General features: G+C 52.3%; 2 protein-coding genes across 3 annotated transcripts in view; one reads left to right on the top strand and one right to left on the bottom strand.

Annotated features, from left to right (window-relative positions):
• The window catches only part of TMEM41A (transmembrane protein 41A), a 9,853-nt gene extending 1,151 nt beyond the window's left edge, over positions 1–8,702 (top strand). The window contains exons 2-5 of the mRNA XM_019543049.1: positions 92–284; positions 1,993–2,154; positions 5,159–5,297; positions 7,038–8,702. Coding sequence (XP_019398594.1) covers positions 92–284; positions 1,993–2,154; positions 5,159–5,297; positions 7,038–7,261 — 718 coding nt within the window. The 3' untranslated portion in view covers positions 7,262–8,702. The remainder of the gene's footprint in view (positions 1–91; positions 285–1,992; positions 2,155–5,158; positions 5,298–7,037) is intronic.
• Positions 8,703–9,828: 1,126 nt separating this feature from the next.
• Positions 9,829–16,345, bottom strand: part of MAP3K13 (mitogen-activated protein kinase kinase kinase 13) — a 116,315-nt gene continuing 109,798 nt past the window's right edge. For both annotated transcript variants that reach the window (XM_019542954.1, XM_019542955.1), the window contains 2 exons: positions 15,723–16,020; positions 9,829–14,466 (listed from right to left, as the gene is read on the bottom strand). In XM_019542954.1, the coding sequence (XP_019398499.1) occupies positions 14,365–14,466; positions 15,723–16,020 (400 nt within the window). In that variant the 3' untranslated portion in view covers positions 9,829–14,364. The remainder of the gene's footprint in view (positions 14,467–15,722; positions 16,021–16,345) is intronic.

Raw genomic sequence — 16,345 nt, 5'->3', positions numbered from 1 at the left:
GCGCCCCGCCCCCGCGGCGGTTGGGGGCGCCTGCCACGGGGGGGAGGGTTACACCTGGGGGGTCCGTACCGGGGGGGCTCACACCTGGTAGGGTTGTCGCTCCCACGGCGGGTCCCCCCTCTCCTTGCAGCTCGTTGAAGTTCCCGGCCGACCTGGAGGAGCTGCGGGAGCTGGCCGCGCACCTGCACTACTACCAGCGGGAGCACCGCGGCTATGTGCTGCTGCTGTTCAGTGCCGCCTACCTCTACAAGCAGAGCTTCGCTATCCCCGGCTCCAGCCTCCTGGTACGTGTGTCCGTGCGGGGTGTGTCTCGTCCAGCACTTACTCGGAGCAGGGCCAGCCCCAGCCGGGGCTGTGTCCAGCTGGGCTTCAACACCTCCAGGGGTGGAGATCCCACTACCTCTCTGGGTATCCTGTTCCAGTGCTTCACCACCCTGCTAGTGAGAGTGTTTCCTAATATCCAACCTCAACTTCCCTTGCTGCAACTTGAGCCCATTACTCCTTGTTCTGTCATCTGCCACCGCTGAGACAGCCCACTCCATCCTTTTTTGGAATCACCCTGCAGGGAGTTGAAGGCTGCTATTAACACCCCCCCTCCCCCAGTCCTCTCTTCTCCAGGATAAACCAGCCCAGTTCCCTCAGCCTCTCTTCATAAGTCATGTCCCCCAGCCCCCCAGCCCCATTCATTGCTCTTCCCTGGTCTCCAACTTGTCCACATCCTTTCCGTAGAAGGAGTCCCAAAACAACACAGGACTCAGATGTGGCCTCCCCAGTGCCCAGTAGAGGGGGAGAACATGTCCTATTAATGCAGTACTGCTTGACCCATGGTTGTTGAAATGTGGTTGCTGTTTCAAGGAATTACCCCCAGCAAGGAATTAGAACCTGGCTCCAGCTACAAGTGCTGCATGCAGCACAGCCTGAAATGAATTAAGAGCAGGTCTCAGAAGAAGTAGCTTTCTCATGAAGTCATGGGGCCTCTGCACAACCAACCAGTGTGTTTGTCAAGAGAAGCAAACCACGGATCATCTCCTGAGATGCCCTATAGCACCACAACGCACCCACAGGATCTGGCAACGCCAACACCAGGAGCTAGTGGCCTGAGCAGATTGTATAGAAAGGTTGGACTTGGGACACCAAGAAGAAGACAAGGACTCGGCCCATTCTACTAATGTGTCCTGCAGAAGGCTCAACTCCTGCCTCCCCGCCAGATGTCTGGAAGCAGGGGCTTGCTGGAGGCCCTGGCCCTGCAGTTGGGTTTAGCCTTTTTGTTCAGGATCACTGCTCAGCTCCTGCAACCATATGCTGTTCTCAGACCTGCAGTGGAACAGGGCTCGCTCCTGTAGGCTTTGTGCCTTAGCTGTTCAAGTCACCAGGCATAGAGAGACACTCTGGGCACCTGTGAGACACGGGACTGGACCTGCCTTATAGCCAAGGATTAATACAGAAGAGCAGCAGCCAGGTCCAGGTTGCTTCATGCTCTGTGATGAGCAGCTGCTATCATGTGCTTTCCCCGCTGGCTGTTTGTTCACATGTGGCCCTGAGAGAAGGGATTGAACCACAGAGCTCTCTCCTCCCTGCTGATTGGTAGGGTCGCTAGACTGCAGACACACAGGTTCTCTCTTGGGCTGTCCCTGGATCAATGGACCTTGAATTCTTTCCTGGAGAGGGGGACGGTGCCATCCTCCCCTTCCCCCTGGAATAGCCTGTTCCTTGGAGGTTGGGGCACTCCCCTGGGAGTACATAGAGGATTCAGATCCCCTCAGATATTTCCACAGGTGCCTGTGGCACCAGCTCCTTTGGATCCCTCTGCCAAAATGTATTTAAATAAGCTAGAAATACTGTCTTATTGTCATTACTGCTCCCCTTAAGCAGGTTCTGTAGTTGCTCCCTGTTTTGCAGTCACAAGAGGGAGGAAAGGGGGTTGGAGCGTGGACTGTTCTGCACTGTGTTTGTTCCCGTTGGTCATGAAGCTTCCTTGTTTTGTGCTCCCAGAATGTCCTCGGTGGGGCACTGTTTGGCCCATGGATGGGGCTTGTGTTGTGCTCTTTCCTGACGTCTGTGGGAGCCACCTGCTGTTACCTACTCTCCAGCGCCTTTGGGAAGCAGTTTGTGGTCTACTATTTCCCTGACAAAGTGGCTGTGCTGCAAAGAAAGGTAAAGAGACCACGACAACTTCCACATGTGCTCATGGCCCTCGGGATGGGTCTAAACCATCCATGGTGGGCTGATGGGCACAGCTTGGACTTGGCTTTCCACACATGTTCAGCATGTGTGAGGTTGCACTGCTGAGGTAGAGCAGGGTGGATGGGGCAAGGTTGCTTCTCTCTACTGCCTGCTTTCCAAGGCAAGTGTTGGAGGAGAAGGATTGAAGCCTGGGGGCAGCCCTCCCCCGCTCTTGGGAAGGCGGCGGCCTGTCAGGCACTGAATTAGTGGTACACTGAGCTGGGCAGGGCCGCTCTGAGTCTCTGATTGCCTCTGAGAAGCCTTCTCTTTGAATAAGCAGTGTGCTCAGTCTTGTAGGCAAAGGAGCAGGGATGCTGAGGCTAAGTGGGTTGTCTGAGGTCGGGCAGCAGGTTGACACTGGAGCCAGGATTAACACTTGTCTCTGACCAGTCTGCCACTGCTGATGCCTAATGTCTTGGTTTCATAACTGGAGGTAGAAGGGCCCTGTTTTGTGCCTGAGGGAGCAGCTGGTGCTTGTTGATGTGAAAGGGCTACAGCTGGTGACATGCATCTCCCTCCAAATTGTATGGCTCAGCAAAGAGCTGAAAATAGCAACAGGTGAAATATGTGCCACAGATACAGAGGGAACCACCAAGCCCTGCTAGTGCTGCCCTGTGTTTCTCACCCTGTCTCCCCCCTCCAGTGCAGAGGCCTCTCTAGTTTTTGGTCTCTACAATGATTGCAAAGTGGGGGTGTTATGGCTGAAACCCAGGATGAGCATGGGCTTTGCCCAGGGGAGTAAAACCCTGCATTAGCCCTTGCACAACAGAAAGCGCTCTGAGAGCAGGAGTCGGGCAGCACCCTCTGGTGTCACTGCAGCCTGCTCCAGAAAAGCATTGCAGAAAGAGCCCTGGGGACTCCCTTCCCATGTCTGTCATACATTGACTTACCCTGGGCTTTTCCTTCCTGCCTATCAGCACCAGCACCAAAAGTTTTGCTGGACACGGGTGTTGTGCGGCGTGGGGGATAAGGCATTTGAGCCCTGCTAGTTCTGTTGACCTGACCCAGCCTATAGGAGGGGAGTGCAGCAGCAGCTTAGTCTACCTTCCCCCTCCATTGCCATGGGCTGAATTCTTCATGTGGAGACCTGGTGTTGAGATAGCTCCTAGGCTCACGTTTAAAACTCACCAGGTTCTGGGAGGCCTGAAACTCAGGCCATGTGAAGGCTCAAGTCACCATGCTTCCTCCCAGCCTCTGCCTGAGGGTTCTGAAGGGTGTGAAGGCTGGTTCTACATTTGCAGCTGAAATTAATGCTAACACCTTTAACTTATCCCCCACACAAGCTTGGCTTGAAGCTGCTTCAGCTGCTTCTGCTGGGCCTTGCATCCATGGAAACAGAGCCTTCCACATCCTGAAGCTTAGGAACCGTAAATTGTTCCCCTCAGTTTTCTGCAGGTAATGCTGCATTTTGGGGGCCAGAGCGTTGAGAGTGAGGAATGCCAGCCTGTGCACCCCAGGGGGCATGGAAACTCGCAGACCAGCCACACTCAGAGGCACAAGCACTTGGAGGCCTGGGCCTGCACAGACTTGGGCAGCAGTGCACTGCCACAAAGGGAGGGGGTTTGCTCTGTTCTTGTAAAACACGAGCCTGAAAAATCTCTGGCCGCCAGGACCCATAGCCATGGACGTCCTTGTGTTGAAGAATCCAGAGTTGGATCCTCTGAGCCCTGCTCTGTTGCTGTCAAACCCTGAAGGCACCAAAAGTACCCAGGTGCCAAAGCTTCCAGCATTCAGGTTCCCCACATGTCTGAAGTTGGGCATCTGGGCTTGCTCAGAAGGGCTTGCTCTGTGCAGGGCTGAGCAGCCTGGTGCTAACTCCCTCCTAAGTCCAGTCAGGGTCCATGTTGTCAGCAGGCCTCCACCATGCTCTCTGGAGGGACCCAGTTTAGTTAGGCATTCCCACAATATTCCTACCTGACCATGCTCTGCAGACTGTAGCAACAGCCACTTTCTTTTCCAGAGGAGGCAGTGGCAGCAGCTCTGCTGCTGCCCATTTTATGTAGTAACTTGGTGGTGAATTTTCTTACTCAGGAAGTGGGAGATCCAGATAAACACCCCCCCACCTCCAACTGCCTGAGGAGTTCAAACCCATATCTCCCCCCTCCCTACCCACCAGGCTCAAGACTGCTCTGGATAAGGGCTCCTGCTCAGGCTCTTCCTCCTTCCATGGAATGCTTCAACATTTGCTGGGCCAGAGGGAAAGCAAGTGTGAGCCTGGCTGTCTTGCTTCATGGCTAGGACTCTTGCATCTCCCAGGTGGGAGCCCTGGGGTCCAGCCCCTGCTGCAAAGACCATTCAATGGAAAACGTTGAGGCCCTTCCCTTTCCCATGTGCTGTACAGGGAGACTTGGTGTTCAGCCTGGGGCTGAGGATTCATCTGTGGGGCAGGCACCTGGTTCCACTGTGGATCGTGGTGTAAATCCACTGTCTTTCTTTGGTCTGGAGCACCCCGTTATATCTAACTGCTGCTGTGGCCAGGGCAGGACCAGTTCCCTCTGGCTGTCTGAAGGCCCAAACCTGTGGATGCTTGCTCCCAGGCCAAGTGTTTCTTATTCAACAATTGCTTTAAAGCTGGTGGTTATGTGGATGAGCAAGCCCATGCCACATACTGCCTTCATGTGCTGGAGCCTGGTCATGCTGAGGGGAAGGCTCCTGTGCACTAGGAGGTATGTGCAAGGGGCTGAATTGCTTTAATGCTGCCTGACGTGGGTGTGTATGACTAGAACAGTATGCTCCATGTGGCCTGGACTCAGTGCCTCGGGCTTGGATGTGATTGTGAGCCAATGTGATGTTACATCTTCCTGAGACCAATCCCACCCCTAGTCAAGTGTCTCACCTGTGTCAACAGCTGGTCTCTCAGCTGTCTCCATAGACTGGATAGAGTTGTCTGTGGGAACACGCTTAATGGTGATATGGTTTTTCTTCTCTGCTACAGGTGGAAGAGAACAGGAGCTGCCTATTCTTCTTCCTGCTGTTTCTAAGGCTGTTCCCCATGACCCCCAACTGGTTCCTGAACCTCACATCGCCAATCCTCAACATCCCCCTATCTCAGTTCTTCTTGTCTGTTCTCATTGGTAAGCACTGTGGAGGGAGGGGGGAGCAGGCCCAGCCTGCTTATCTTGCTACAGCAGTTTGAATAAACATGTAGTAGCCTCCCCTCCTCTGTTGCCCAGCTGAATGTGGCATGTGGCAGCATTCAGGTTCTCATAGCAAGTGACTCAGTTATGGCCAACCCCAGCCTGCTGCTGTCCAGGCCCTGGCAGGTACTCCCCAGTGGTGAAATGGCTGCCCTGGGGGCTCAATGTTCACGCTGGTCTTTGTTGGCTTTGTTTTAGTTTCTTGGGGGCAGGTAGCCTAGGAGAGCCCACATGTCCACTCTGTTGCCCAGCCTACTTGCTGCTTTAAGCCTAACTCCATGCAATGATGTCTGCAATCCTTAGTGCAGAGGGGCCCTGCTTCAGAGATCTGCCCTTTATAGTGGAATTTGCAGCCTGAGGGAGGCACGGTGCACATGGGAGAGTTGGGTGGCACAGCCATCCCAGAGGCGGGCACACCTCTCAGCTGTCCAGTAAGGTGTGGGAGCAGGGCTGTATCTGAGATCCAGCCCTCTGAGAGGGAGATGTCTGCCTTGGCTTGGAAGAGGGTTTGGTGCAACAGTTCTGATGGGGAAATAACTTTTGCTCTTCCGTGTGAGAACCAAGGTGAGTTGATGATAGCTCTTTCAGCAGAGCTGAAGGAGGAGGAAGAGGGTTGCTGGTTAGAGCATGTGGGGAATCTGGTTCAGCTCCATCTGCCTGATGACACTTGCCTCTTCCCTGCTCCAAGCAGCAGCGCTTGCTCTCTGGTTAACGCCTGGCTGGGGAACAGGTGGTGATAGCTCTTGGTTTCAACCTGCGGAAGCCATTTAGCATTGCATGGGATAAATGGCTCTTGTAGCAGGGGGAGAGATTCAGCATGGCTTCAGCCTAGCAGCTAGAGCACCCAGGTTTTGTGCAGAGCCCAGTATGCCTGCTGGGCTTCCAGGTGCCAGAGATAGGAACCCCTGTGGGAGGTGGGTCCTGAGAGGGCTGAGGCACCATGAGTTCAGCCATGTCAGAACTGAGCTGTTTTTTAGCATGCCTGGACTCAGTTGGGAAACTTCATGGGAACAAGGGGGGTGCTTATGGATTTGGGGCTCTCTGAGGATCCAGTAGGGGTTTGGAGCCTGCATGTCAGGGCTCAGGCCTTATGTGGGGCTTTGGTAAGACTTGGTACTTAAGATATCTGCTGAGGACTTCCCTGGCCCACAATAGGCAATGCCTTCCTCCTGCCTGCAAGTGTTTGCTGGGCCCCACCCCCTTCTGCTTGCACATTAGACCTGCTGCCTGGAGGGGGAGGTGTATCACCCATGGAGTGGGGCCTCCTGGCTGTGCCGGGTGCAGGGAGCAGAGCATTCTCAAGGATACCCAGCCTGGGACAGACATTGGACTGGGCCCTGCCTTAATACAAAGACTTGCCCTTAGGGATGCCTCCTCTCTTGAGGAACAGGGATGAGGAGATGGGAATTACCCCCAGGCAAGAATTTGCTTGGGTAGCTAGCTCAATGCTAGCTCTGAGTCACGAGGGGCCCGGAGCAACATAGGTGTTCTTCTGTGGGGCAGCTCTCGGCTCAGGCAGGGCCTTGGGGTCACTGCGCCCTTGGCCAGTGCATGTGGTGTAAGGCACTGGCAGGCGCAGTTCCAGGAGCATTTGAGCTGCCACAGCGTAGGGAGGCATGAAGGGGCTGGGACCAGCTGGCTAATCTCAAGGTTTTTCTCCCCCACAAAATCTCCCAGGTCTCATGCCCTATAACTTCATCTGCGTGCAGACTGGCTCCATCCTCTCCCAGGTCACCTCCCTGGATGCCATCTTCTCGTGGGACACACTGCTGAAGCTGCTGGCTACTGCCATGGTGGCACTGATCCCTGGTACTCTCATTAAGAAGTACAGCCAGGGACACCTCATGTTGGACAGCAAGGGACAGAGCATCCACCTGCTTAATGGCAGAAAGAGCATGTGATGGGCTGCAGCTGGCAGCTCTGGGAGCATCTCATGGCATATCTGCGGGGCAGATGCAATCCTCGGCCCCAGCTGTGGGCATTTTAACCTGCTGTTGGCACAACCTCTCCAACTGGCAGCACAGGTGGAGGACAATCAGCAGCTTTTAAAGATCTCCTTTTAAATCTCAAAGGAGACAAAATGGTCTTGTTTTTAAATGGTGCTTGTATGTAGGTGAATGTACAGGGAGTGGGGAGCTGCCACGGGGGTTGAGAAGGCTGCACTGGCCCCCAAAAGGCTAACTAGCATGCCTGATTCGAGTGCTAGTGGTCACTGCTGGCTGCCTGGCATTCATGTGCAGGTGCCTTTCTGTTGCTAGTGGCTCTGCTGTGCTGGCTGGGGAGCTCAGCATGTGCAGGGCACAGTGGCAGGCACCCTAGTCAGCTCTCCCACTAGGGCTCTTCACAAAGCTGCCTGGTGTTGTGTGCCCTTTCCTTGGTCTCTTTCCAGCACTGAGCTGATGCTATTGGTTTAAGTGCTGAAGGGACAGTAGCTCTGCTGGTAATGAGGCTTGCAAGAAGGGCTTTGCTTTCCCTTGCAAGGTGTGGGCAGTTAGTCAAGATCTTGGCTTCTGCAGCATTGACCTCAGGAGGGGAACAGTGCCCTCCACAGCTTGCCCAGCCATGTTTCTTCTCTGATTCATGCTGCCCCTGGCCCTACCTCAGCCAGGCACTCTCAAGATTGCTAAGGCCCATGTGGCTCTGCAGCTCTCCGGCTGCATTTCCCACCTCAGAGTGGTGCAGGCAGTTTCAGCACTTCCCAACCAATGGGGACATTGCCCACTCTGGGGTGGCTTCTGGTCCCATCATCACTTAGGATCTGCCTCTAGTGATGGCCAACAACTGGTGTCTCCACGCAAGGTGAAGATGCTGTTATCCCAGGATGATACCGCCTGTATTAGAGAAAGGACATGGAGCTCTAGGACAACTGTACTTTCCTCATTGATAGTTGGGGCTTTGTGTCCTGTTGCCAGGATGCCTGGCCTGCCTCAGTTATAATTCCTGAGAAGAGGCAGGCCCTGGCCACATCACAGCCACAGGTAGCATGTGTTGTGCCTGCTTGTTTGTAAACCCCTTGCATGCAGCAGGAGCAGTGTCGTCAGCCTTGTTTGTGCTAAGTCATGTTGCTGTGGCCATGGTGCGTTGTGCCAGGGCAAGGTGTCCACTTCCTTGCCTCCTTGTCTGTGTCCTGGGCCTTGAGCTTGCACAAGATCCGGAGAGAGGAGCTTTCTGAAACGGCTGCTACCCCTAAGAGATGAGGCTCAAGGGAACGCAGTGCATGCCTGACTCGACCCAGCAGGGATTGCCTGTCCTCAATGGTCTTGAACCAAGTGCCTTGCCAACCAGTCCTGTGTGTTTACATGGCAGTGGATGGTTTTCCTAATAAATGGTTGTGGAATTTTCTTTAAGTGAACTTGGTGCTTGTGCAACTGGCCTTAAGGCAGATCACATTGCTCCACAACAGGCCTCAGCCACACAGGCCCTATCCACCCCTCTGCCTCGTGAAGGCATGTGTGCTTTGAGAGAGGCCAGGAGCCAGGGTGGTAGGGGTCAGCCTGACTGTAAAGCCCTGGCCTGAGACCAAAGACATGCTGTTTGTTGATGAGGAAGCAGCTGCCAGCCATGTAAGTTTGGTGCCCGTGGGGCAGAGTGCAGAGGTGAGGCACCCAGTGCCCTAAAATGCCTAGTGTCCTTGGGGGAGAAACAGCACAGAGGGAGTGAGCCAGAGCAGGAAGTCCAGGTGATCATGGATGTGCCTAGTGTCCCTGGCGCACTTCAGCCTACCCTGCAAGGAGAGCACAGAGGTGCAGTTTCAGACTGGGCCACAGGCTCCTTTTCCCCAGGCGCTGCTGACCTGCCCAACAAACTGGTGCAAAACGGGTGCCTGCTTGGGTAGCAACAGGATATGCATCTGAGCACAGCACCCCTGCTATGCTGAGGAGCCAAGACTTCATACCCACCAAGCCATGCTGTGCTTGGCTGTCTGCTCTATGGCAGCCCTCTGGCCTGTGTCACAGAAACAGATCAAGCCAGCCTTGCCCTGTCTGCCACATCCTGGCTGTATCCTCCAGTGAGAGGCTGGAGTCTCCTGTCTTTGCCAGCACTTGCGTCCCATGCCTCTGGCTGTTATGTGGCACTTGCAGACTAAGGACTAAGGGGGGAAAGAGTTTTGAAGGACAAAAGAAGATAGTTGGTGAGGGGAAGGGGGGCAGAAAAGAACTTGAGGGAAGGGATGCAGCAAAGTGCATGTGTACCCAGTGACCACTGCTCAGCTGCCCTGCTGCTTTGAAGATTCAGCCCAAGCCCAACACTCAGGGCCTGCATCTACACCAGAAGAATGCCGGTGCAGCCAAGTCACTTTCCATTTTCATCCTGGAAGCTCCAGGGAGTAAATGAACAGCTGGAAGCAGACAGGTAATGTAAAATAGGGTTCAGCATTAGCTGTTTGCTACTCTTTAAAAAGTGACTTCCAGCGTGAACCATCCCACCCCAACACCCTCAGCACCCAGATGACAAGCCAAGGCTGGGACAGTGGAAGTACACTGGCTTTTTATTCCATGCATTGTTTGCTCTGATAGTCATTCTTGTTCCCATCACTGTACACGGTTCAATACAAAAAAATCAAGTTTGTTTCAGGAAGCCACAGAGCAGGGAGGAGAGAGAGAAATGAGAGCTACTGAGATGAAATGGTCACTTTTAACACTGACAGTGAGGAGAACAACATTCATCCTCTGAGAGTGAAGCCAGGCTGGTGTTGAGGAGCTGTCAGCAGCCATGCGAGTCAGGTCGGATCAGGGCAGCTCGGGACGCAGGCAGGGATTTCTGCCACTTGCCTTTTCCCCAGGGAATGAGGTTTTATGTAGTAGGAGGAGAAAAAAATTGGGTGTGGGACAGTGACCAGCCTGCTGCTGCCTTCCTGAATGCTCTTCAGGGGTCTGTGCCTACCAGATCAGCCCCATTCAGCTCAGAGACTCTGCCAGGTTTTGGCAGTGCCCTCACCCAAACACTGCTCTTGTGACAGGCCATGCTGATATCAGCTTTCAGACACCCCTGCATACCTCAGGGCATGCCCATGAGTTTGCAAACACTTCCCTGCCCCTGGCAGCAGAACTCAGCCCCTATTTGTCATCTATGAAATGGCAAGGATTTCCTCTGGGAGAGCTGCAGCCTCTCAGTTAAGTCTGCTCTTTGCAAGAGGACACTCTTCCCTTGCACTCTGCATAGACCTATCGCCATAAGGTCAACACAGACAAGAGCTTGGTCTGTCCCTCCCTAGCATGGCTTCTGCGCCGTTATAGGTGCTGGATTCATTTTGCTTCTGAGGCCAGAGTGCCCAACCACAGGATCTGGCTTTCCCAAGCAACAGGAGTGGCTGCAGCACTATGACCTGTACATACAGCTGCATGCCCTTGTGCTGCTCACCAGGAAAGAATCCCAACAGCATGGAAGCAGCACCATGACGCTGGACACCAACAGAGGCACCATGCAATCAACAGTGATGAGGGGATATGATCTGTCACGCCAGCATAGCTACACCTGCATGGCAGAGCCAAAGGCAGCCTGGCTCCACTAGTGAGCACACCTCGCCTGCTGCACCCAACCAGCTGTTTCTCAGTCTTCTCTTCCTCTAATGGGCCGGGGCTGTTGTTCAGGCTGACTTACCTACTAGTAAGACCAAGTGCACAGGGCCTGGAGCAAGAGAAAGCTATCAATCATGCAGGATGTAAACCTTTAAAACTAGCTAACAGCTTGCTTGTGCTCACCGGATGTGCTGGGGTACAAGCAAGCACTGTTGGAGAGCCAAGGCAATCCCCATTGCAAGAGGATGGAGCTCCTAAAATCCACCCAGCAATATCGTGAATCTCAGGCCCTTGCTACATGTTACACGTTACACAATTAACTAGTGAATCACACAATAAATTTAGATCATCCACATATGCCAAGTCATTATCATGCCATAAAAATGGCTGTCCAGCTACAAAGTTAGTACCTGAAAACATGTAACAACTCTATAGCTGGTTTCTATCTAGCCTGAATTTGAATGTATGGCAGGGCCCTTAAACTCATTCCCATCCACAACTCCTCATGGCTTGGCATAAGCCCTGGTGAGAGGAAGACCATTTCTTGGGCTGGGTTTCTGGAGCAGCCTGGAATGTTTGGAAGAGCCCCTGCCAAAAGAGACGGCACGTGGGATGGGGCCAGGGACTCCAGTGCAGTGAAGCCTGCCTCTTGTAGCTCATCATGTGTAGAGAATACTAGATCAGCCTGGCTGGGAGAAAGTGCATGTGCCATAGGTTGAAGGTCTGGTTCCAGCCCTGCTCACACAGAGCCTGTTAGGATGGTAACAGTCCTAGGTGCACAGCAGGGCTGCCCACATCAGCCCTCACCTCACCTGAGCTGCTGCAGTCCTACACATGCTCTGAGCAGGTCAGAGGAGTCTCCTGGGCTGTCACGAGCAGTGCTCTGTACATCCTGCTCACAGGAGTCCTGAAGGGATACTAGGCAGGTACTGGGGTAATGCCTCTGGCTATGAAGAGGGAGCAGACTGCTGCAAGGAGGGAGAGGGGAAGACTCGTAAGAATTTGGCTCCAACTCCAGGCCACTGAAGTGAACCATGGGAGCTGAAGGGAAAGACAAGAAGTCTGGCGTGGTGTCCAGGGGAAAGCAGGGAGGGCTAGCTCAACTCACATGCTTCTCTGCATATCTTAGTGGGCACTACTGTTGAGTCCAAGAACTCCTATCGTGCCTTGTCATGGACAAATGCTCTCTCTCCCTGGCCCACCAGACTTGCTACCTCTTTTCTTGGGGGTGGGGAGAGGTCACTCCAACTTACTGTCTTCAGACTTCAAGGGATGACTTGTGGCTCTTGCTTCTCTTTTCCCTGGCTGCTTGGCCCTGGGGACCTCAACTGCAAAGCCATGCCTGGCTCTGTCTGCTCTTGGCACTGAGTACCCTGCTCGCTCCTGGCCCTGGGAAGCCACTCCCTTTAGGACTCTGGGCTCCTCCGCCTGTTAACTGGCTTCTTGTTAACTCCCTCCTCCCTGCCCCTTCCACTGGTCACTCATGAGCAAGGAAATTTAGTGTTGACAACAGGAAATGTCTTTTAAGGCCCGTGAAGTTGGGCGCTTCCTGACTGGTGCTCAGCCCCCAGAATGACTGTGCTCTGGGAGCCGCTGTTGGAGGTCACAGCATAAGGTGACTACTGACAGCCCCCAGAACCAGCTCTGCTCTCACTCGTGTGGCTCTGTCACACGGAGAGAAAACAGCTGTGCTAGTAGTAAAGCCAATCTTCTGATCTACAGAAACAATAATAAATAACAAAATAAAGTCATAACTTAAGATCTGCGTGTAGTCCAGCTACAAAAATTTTAAAAATAAGGGATCATTTTCACGCATAGAATACTGCTCTCTGTCAACAGACAAACGGTGCCTTCATTTTGCCACTAGGCTATAAATTAATCAAAGCAGAGCTCAAATCAACAGCTCAACAGAAAATGTAAACAGCAACAGAAGAACCTGCCTACAGTCAGCTCTGGCTGGTCACCTCAGGCTCGCGCACTGCACAAGGGGAAACCGTGGGGGTAGGATGATGGCCGCTCTCGCCATCCTAGCCTGGAAGGGGAGGTCCCTTGCCCGGGGGTTCTGAAGGTGAAGTGGAGGTTTTCTAGGAGAGATGTTACTAAGGGCGGGAGAAACAGGCCTTGCATCTTCGTTCTGTTGCAACATTGGTTAAAAAGTGGTCTGTTTGCAAAGGGAAGGCACAAGGAGTTCCTTAGGAACATACGGGGTTCTGGTCTGCCAATGCCTCAGCCTTCCAGCCACTATGGGACAGTTCCTCCTCCAGACTGGAAGCTGGACAGGTGATTGAGATGCTTTTCCTGCCCCACCCCATAGCACTCCCTCAAGACCAGGACAAACCCCCCCATCCTCTGACAATGAACTGATTCCAGGTCTTGCTTTCTGTTTTACACCGCTCCCTCCCTGGCTCAGCCATGCATACACAGCTCCCTCCCTTGGTGTTGGCTGGGCACATGGTGTTGCAGTCAGTAGGAGGTTGCCTTGGAGGGTTCCCTGGTTTCCTCCCTGGACTAATGCAGAATGCGGCTTCCTTGGTTTGCAAGTTCTTGTTTTTCTCAACACTGATCTGATGAATTTCTTAAATTGAAAAAAGTGAGCCAGGAAGCCTGGAGGCAAAGAGAAGTAAACTGAAACATGGGCACTCGGGGTCTGAGAGAGCTTTCTCTAATCCCCTGGAAATCAGTGCTGCCAGAGGAAAGAGGACAACAGGGTTAAGAAGTGCTGTTACACCCAAGTCTCAAGGGAGGCTGAGGTTGGAGTAGGTCTGCAGGATCTCACAACAAAACACTGATTAAAAAACAAACAACAACAAAAAACCCCATAAATTAACCCCCACACTTGCATCCCAGGGGGAATGTACTGACTCAGAAGACCCTGGATGAACATAAGCACCGTGGTACCAAATTTCTCCAGGAACACGTCCACCTTCTGATTAAAAGTGACCCAGCTGGTTATACTGAATGCTGTTTGTTCATAGGTTACCTTGCAGCAAGGTCTCTCTTTGTGTCTCCAGTTGATTAGATTGATTGATTCATTTCTCTTTATCTATCAAATCTGTAGGGCCCTAAGGCCTGGTCCCCTGTGAAAGCAGCAATAGAGTTCTATTGTGCCAAAGCGTGCTGTCTAGGTAAGACTTTCAAGGAGGTTTCTCTCTGATGTGCTTGCTTTCTGAACTTTTTTTTGCAACAACTGTTCTGTCTTTATATAGATACAGTCCACTCTTTACAGTAAAAAGTGTTAAAATGTCAAAAAAATAAATATCAATGTTACAGTAGCTAGATTATTCAATAAAATACATCCCTGCCATTCTTGATTGAAATGCTTGGTGAGAACTAATTTCATTTGGACATTTTCCAGAGATTCAAGTTATTGCAGATCATTTCTGGGGTGGAAAGGAGAAGCATCTTCTCTTCCTGTAAAAGTATGATTAAGGGGGGATGACGTGAAGTCCTGCCAATACCAGGAGGGGCTGGGGAACAATTCATCATTACCAAGTAGCAGAGCTGCAGGGCTTATTGGTCCTGACAGTTGCATCAGAACACTCCCCATCAGAAGAGTCACAATCCGATTCTCCAAACTGTGCTGGGTTCTGCAAAGGAAAAGGAAAGGGGAAACTCTTTTAGTGATTTCCATGCACTTCAAAGTGGCCACATGGGTAAAAGGGGTAGGTAAGAGTGAGAAACAGGGAAATATTAGTGAGCCTATCACGTCTCATCTTCTGTTTGGTTTGTGGATAGGCAGCAGTGGGCACCACGGGACCTCAGGGAGACCAGTTGTTATGACTGAAGAATGTAACTAGTGGAAAGACCCTTCTACCTACACACACACACACACACACACACACGCACGCACGCACGCACGCACGCACGCACACTTGTGGAAAAGGAAGACCGGAGAGCTCATGCATCCCACAAAACAGAAGAACCAAAACAAATTCACTTGCTCTTCCAAGCCCCGACAGTCTTCTGCCATACTATTCCCCCTGGCAAGAGAGTGACAAAGCTGCCAACACCTGGCAGATGTTAGTTGCACTGGTTAAGGCACTAGCGGATGGATGGCTTTCAGCTACAGCAGTGGTAACATGGTACCTCAGAATAGATCAGACCTGGGGCTCACTGGTGGCCAGACTAGCTGCTTCATAAAAAAAAGAGCCAGAATCCCTTCCAGTGGCTACCGATACAGTAACTTGTTGCATGAGGAGGTGTCCTCTCACCCATTTAGAGGTTGCCAGATGACCTTAAGCAGGAGGGTGTACAGCACTTTGATTTCATTCTCTATCTGAACCTTTCTTTTTATCCTGCCTGAAGCAGTTGTGGATGATCTCATACAAATGGCTGATGGGGCTTCACGTCTATGGCCTCAACAGTATCTCATGGCCATAAACTCCTCAGGGCAGCTGTGCCACACGTGGTCATAAGCAGTGCCAGATGTCCATCTCTTGGACAGGCACTCAGGATGGTTATGAGGAGGGTGCAGACAAATCCAACTTGCCTTCTCTGTGGGCCCTACCACATGTTCAAATGAAAGCTGGACAGAAACCAGCTACAAAGTCGTTAAACATTCTCAGGCACTAACTTTGTAGCTGGTTGGCTCTTTTTATAGGTGGATGGACATTTTTATGGCGTAAAAATTACTTTGTATGTGTGGCTGGTCTAAATTTATTGTGCAATGAACCAGTTAATTGCATAATATAATGTAACGTGGCAGGGACCTGCGTGGTACCTCCATCATGGATCTGTTCAAACTCCCGTCTTGTCACTCGCTAGTCCTATGGGCTTTCTTTCTTGCCTTCCCTGCACCTTCATCACCCAATAAAAGAAGGGGGTCACTGAAAGTACCACATACCTCATAGCCATGTTCCCCTGAACAGAGCTTGCCCAGCGACATCTGTGTCTTCACCCTCCGCACAGCACATTCCTTGTCTGAGAGCCCGTCAGACTGGGTGGAGATGTCAATGGGGATCTCTGGGGTCTGGGATAACATATCCTCCAGCTTCTCAGCTAGTTGATCCTCCAGCCTGGTGGCCAGCTCATCTGGGCTGTTCGAGTGGTCGCTTGTGTTTCCCTCCTCTCCATCAGACACAGAGAAGTTCTCAGAGCTGAAGGTGGAGTAGGACTGGCAGCTACTAATGCAGCGGTGAGGCCTGCAAGCCCAGGAGAGCAGGTTAGCTTTGTTCTTCTCAGTCTCTACCCTGCACATTTCATTGTTATACTTGCCCCACTCCAAACCATCAGTGGGGAAACTCAACTTCATACTCACAGGAGGCTGACCCCAATACAGCCAACCCCTGCAGTCCATTGAATACTCTGAATGAACCCATGTTAAAAAAGTCTCTGACTGCCCCTCAAAGTTTCTAAATTTTCAGAGTAGCTGTACCCCCTTCTACCACCATAATATGCAAGTGGTAAGTTGCTGGCCTGAAGCATCACCAGCACAGAGGACACTGGTAAGCATGCAGGTACGCAGCT

This window comes from Crocodylus porosus, unplaced genomic scaffold, assembly GCF_001723895.1.
Source record: "Crocodylus porosus isolate Cpor-Errol unplaced genomic scaffold, CroPor_comp1, whole genome shotgun sequence".
In the NCBI taxonomy this organism is placed as follows: Eukaryota; Metazoa; Chordata; order Crocodylia; family Crocodylidae; genus Crocodylus; species Crocodylus porosus.
The sequence above is the reverse complement of the archived record's forward strand: the minus strand, read 5'-3'. Positions and strand labels throughout refer to the sequence as shown.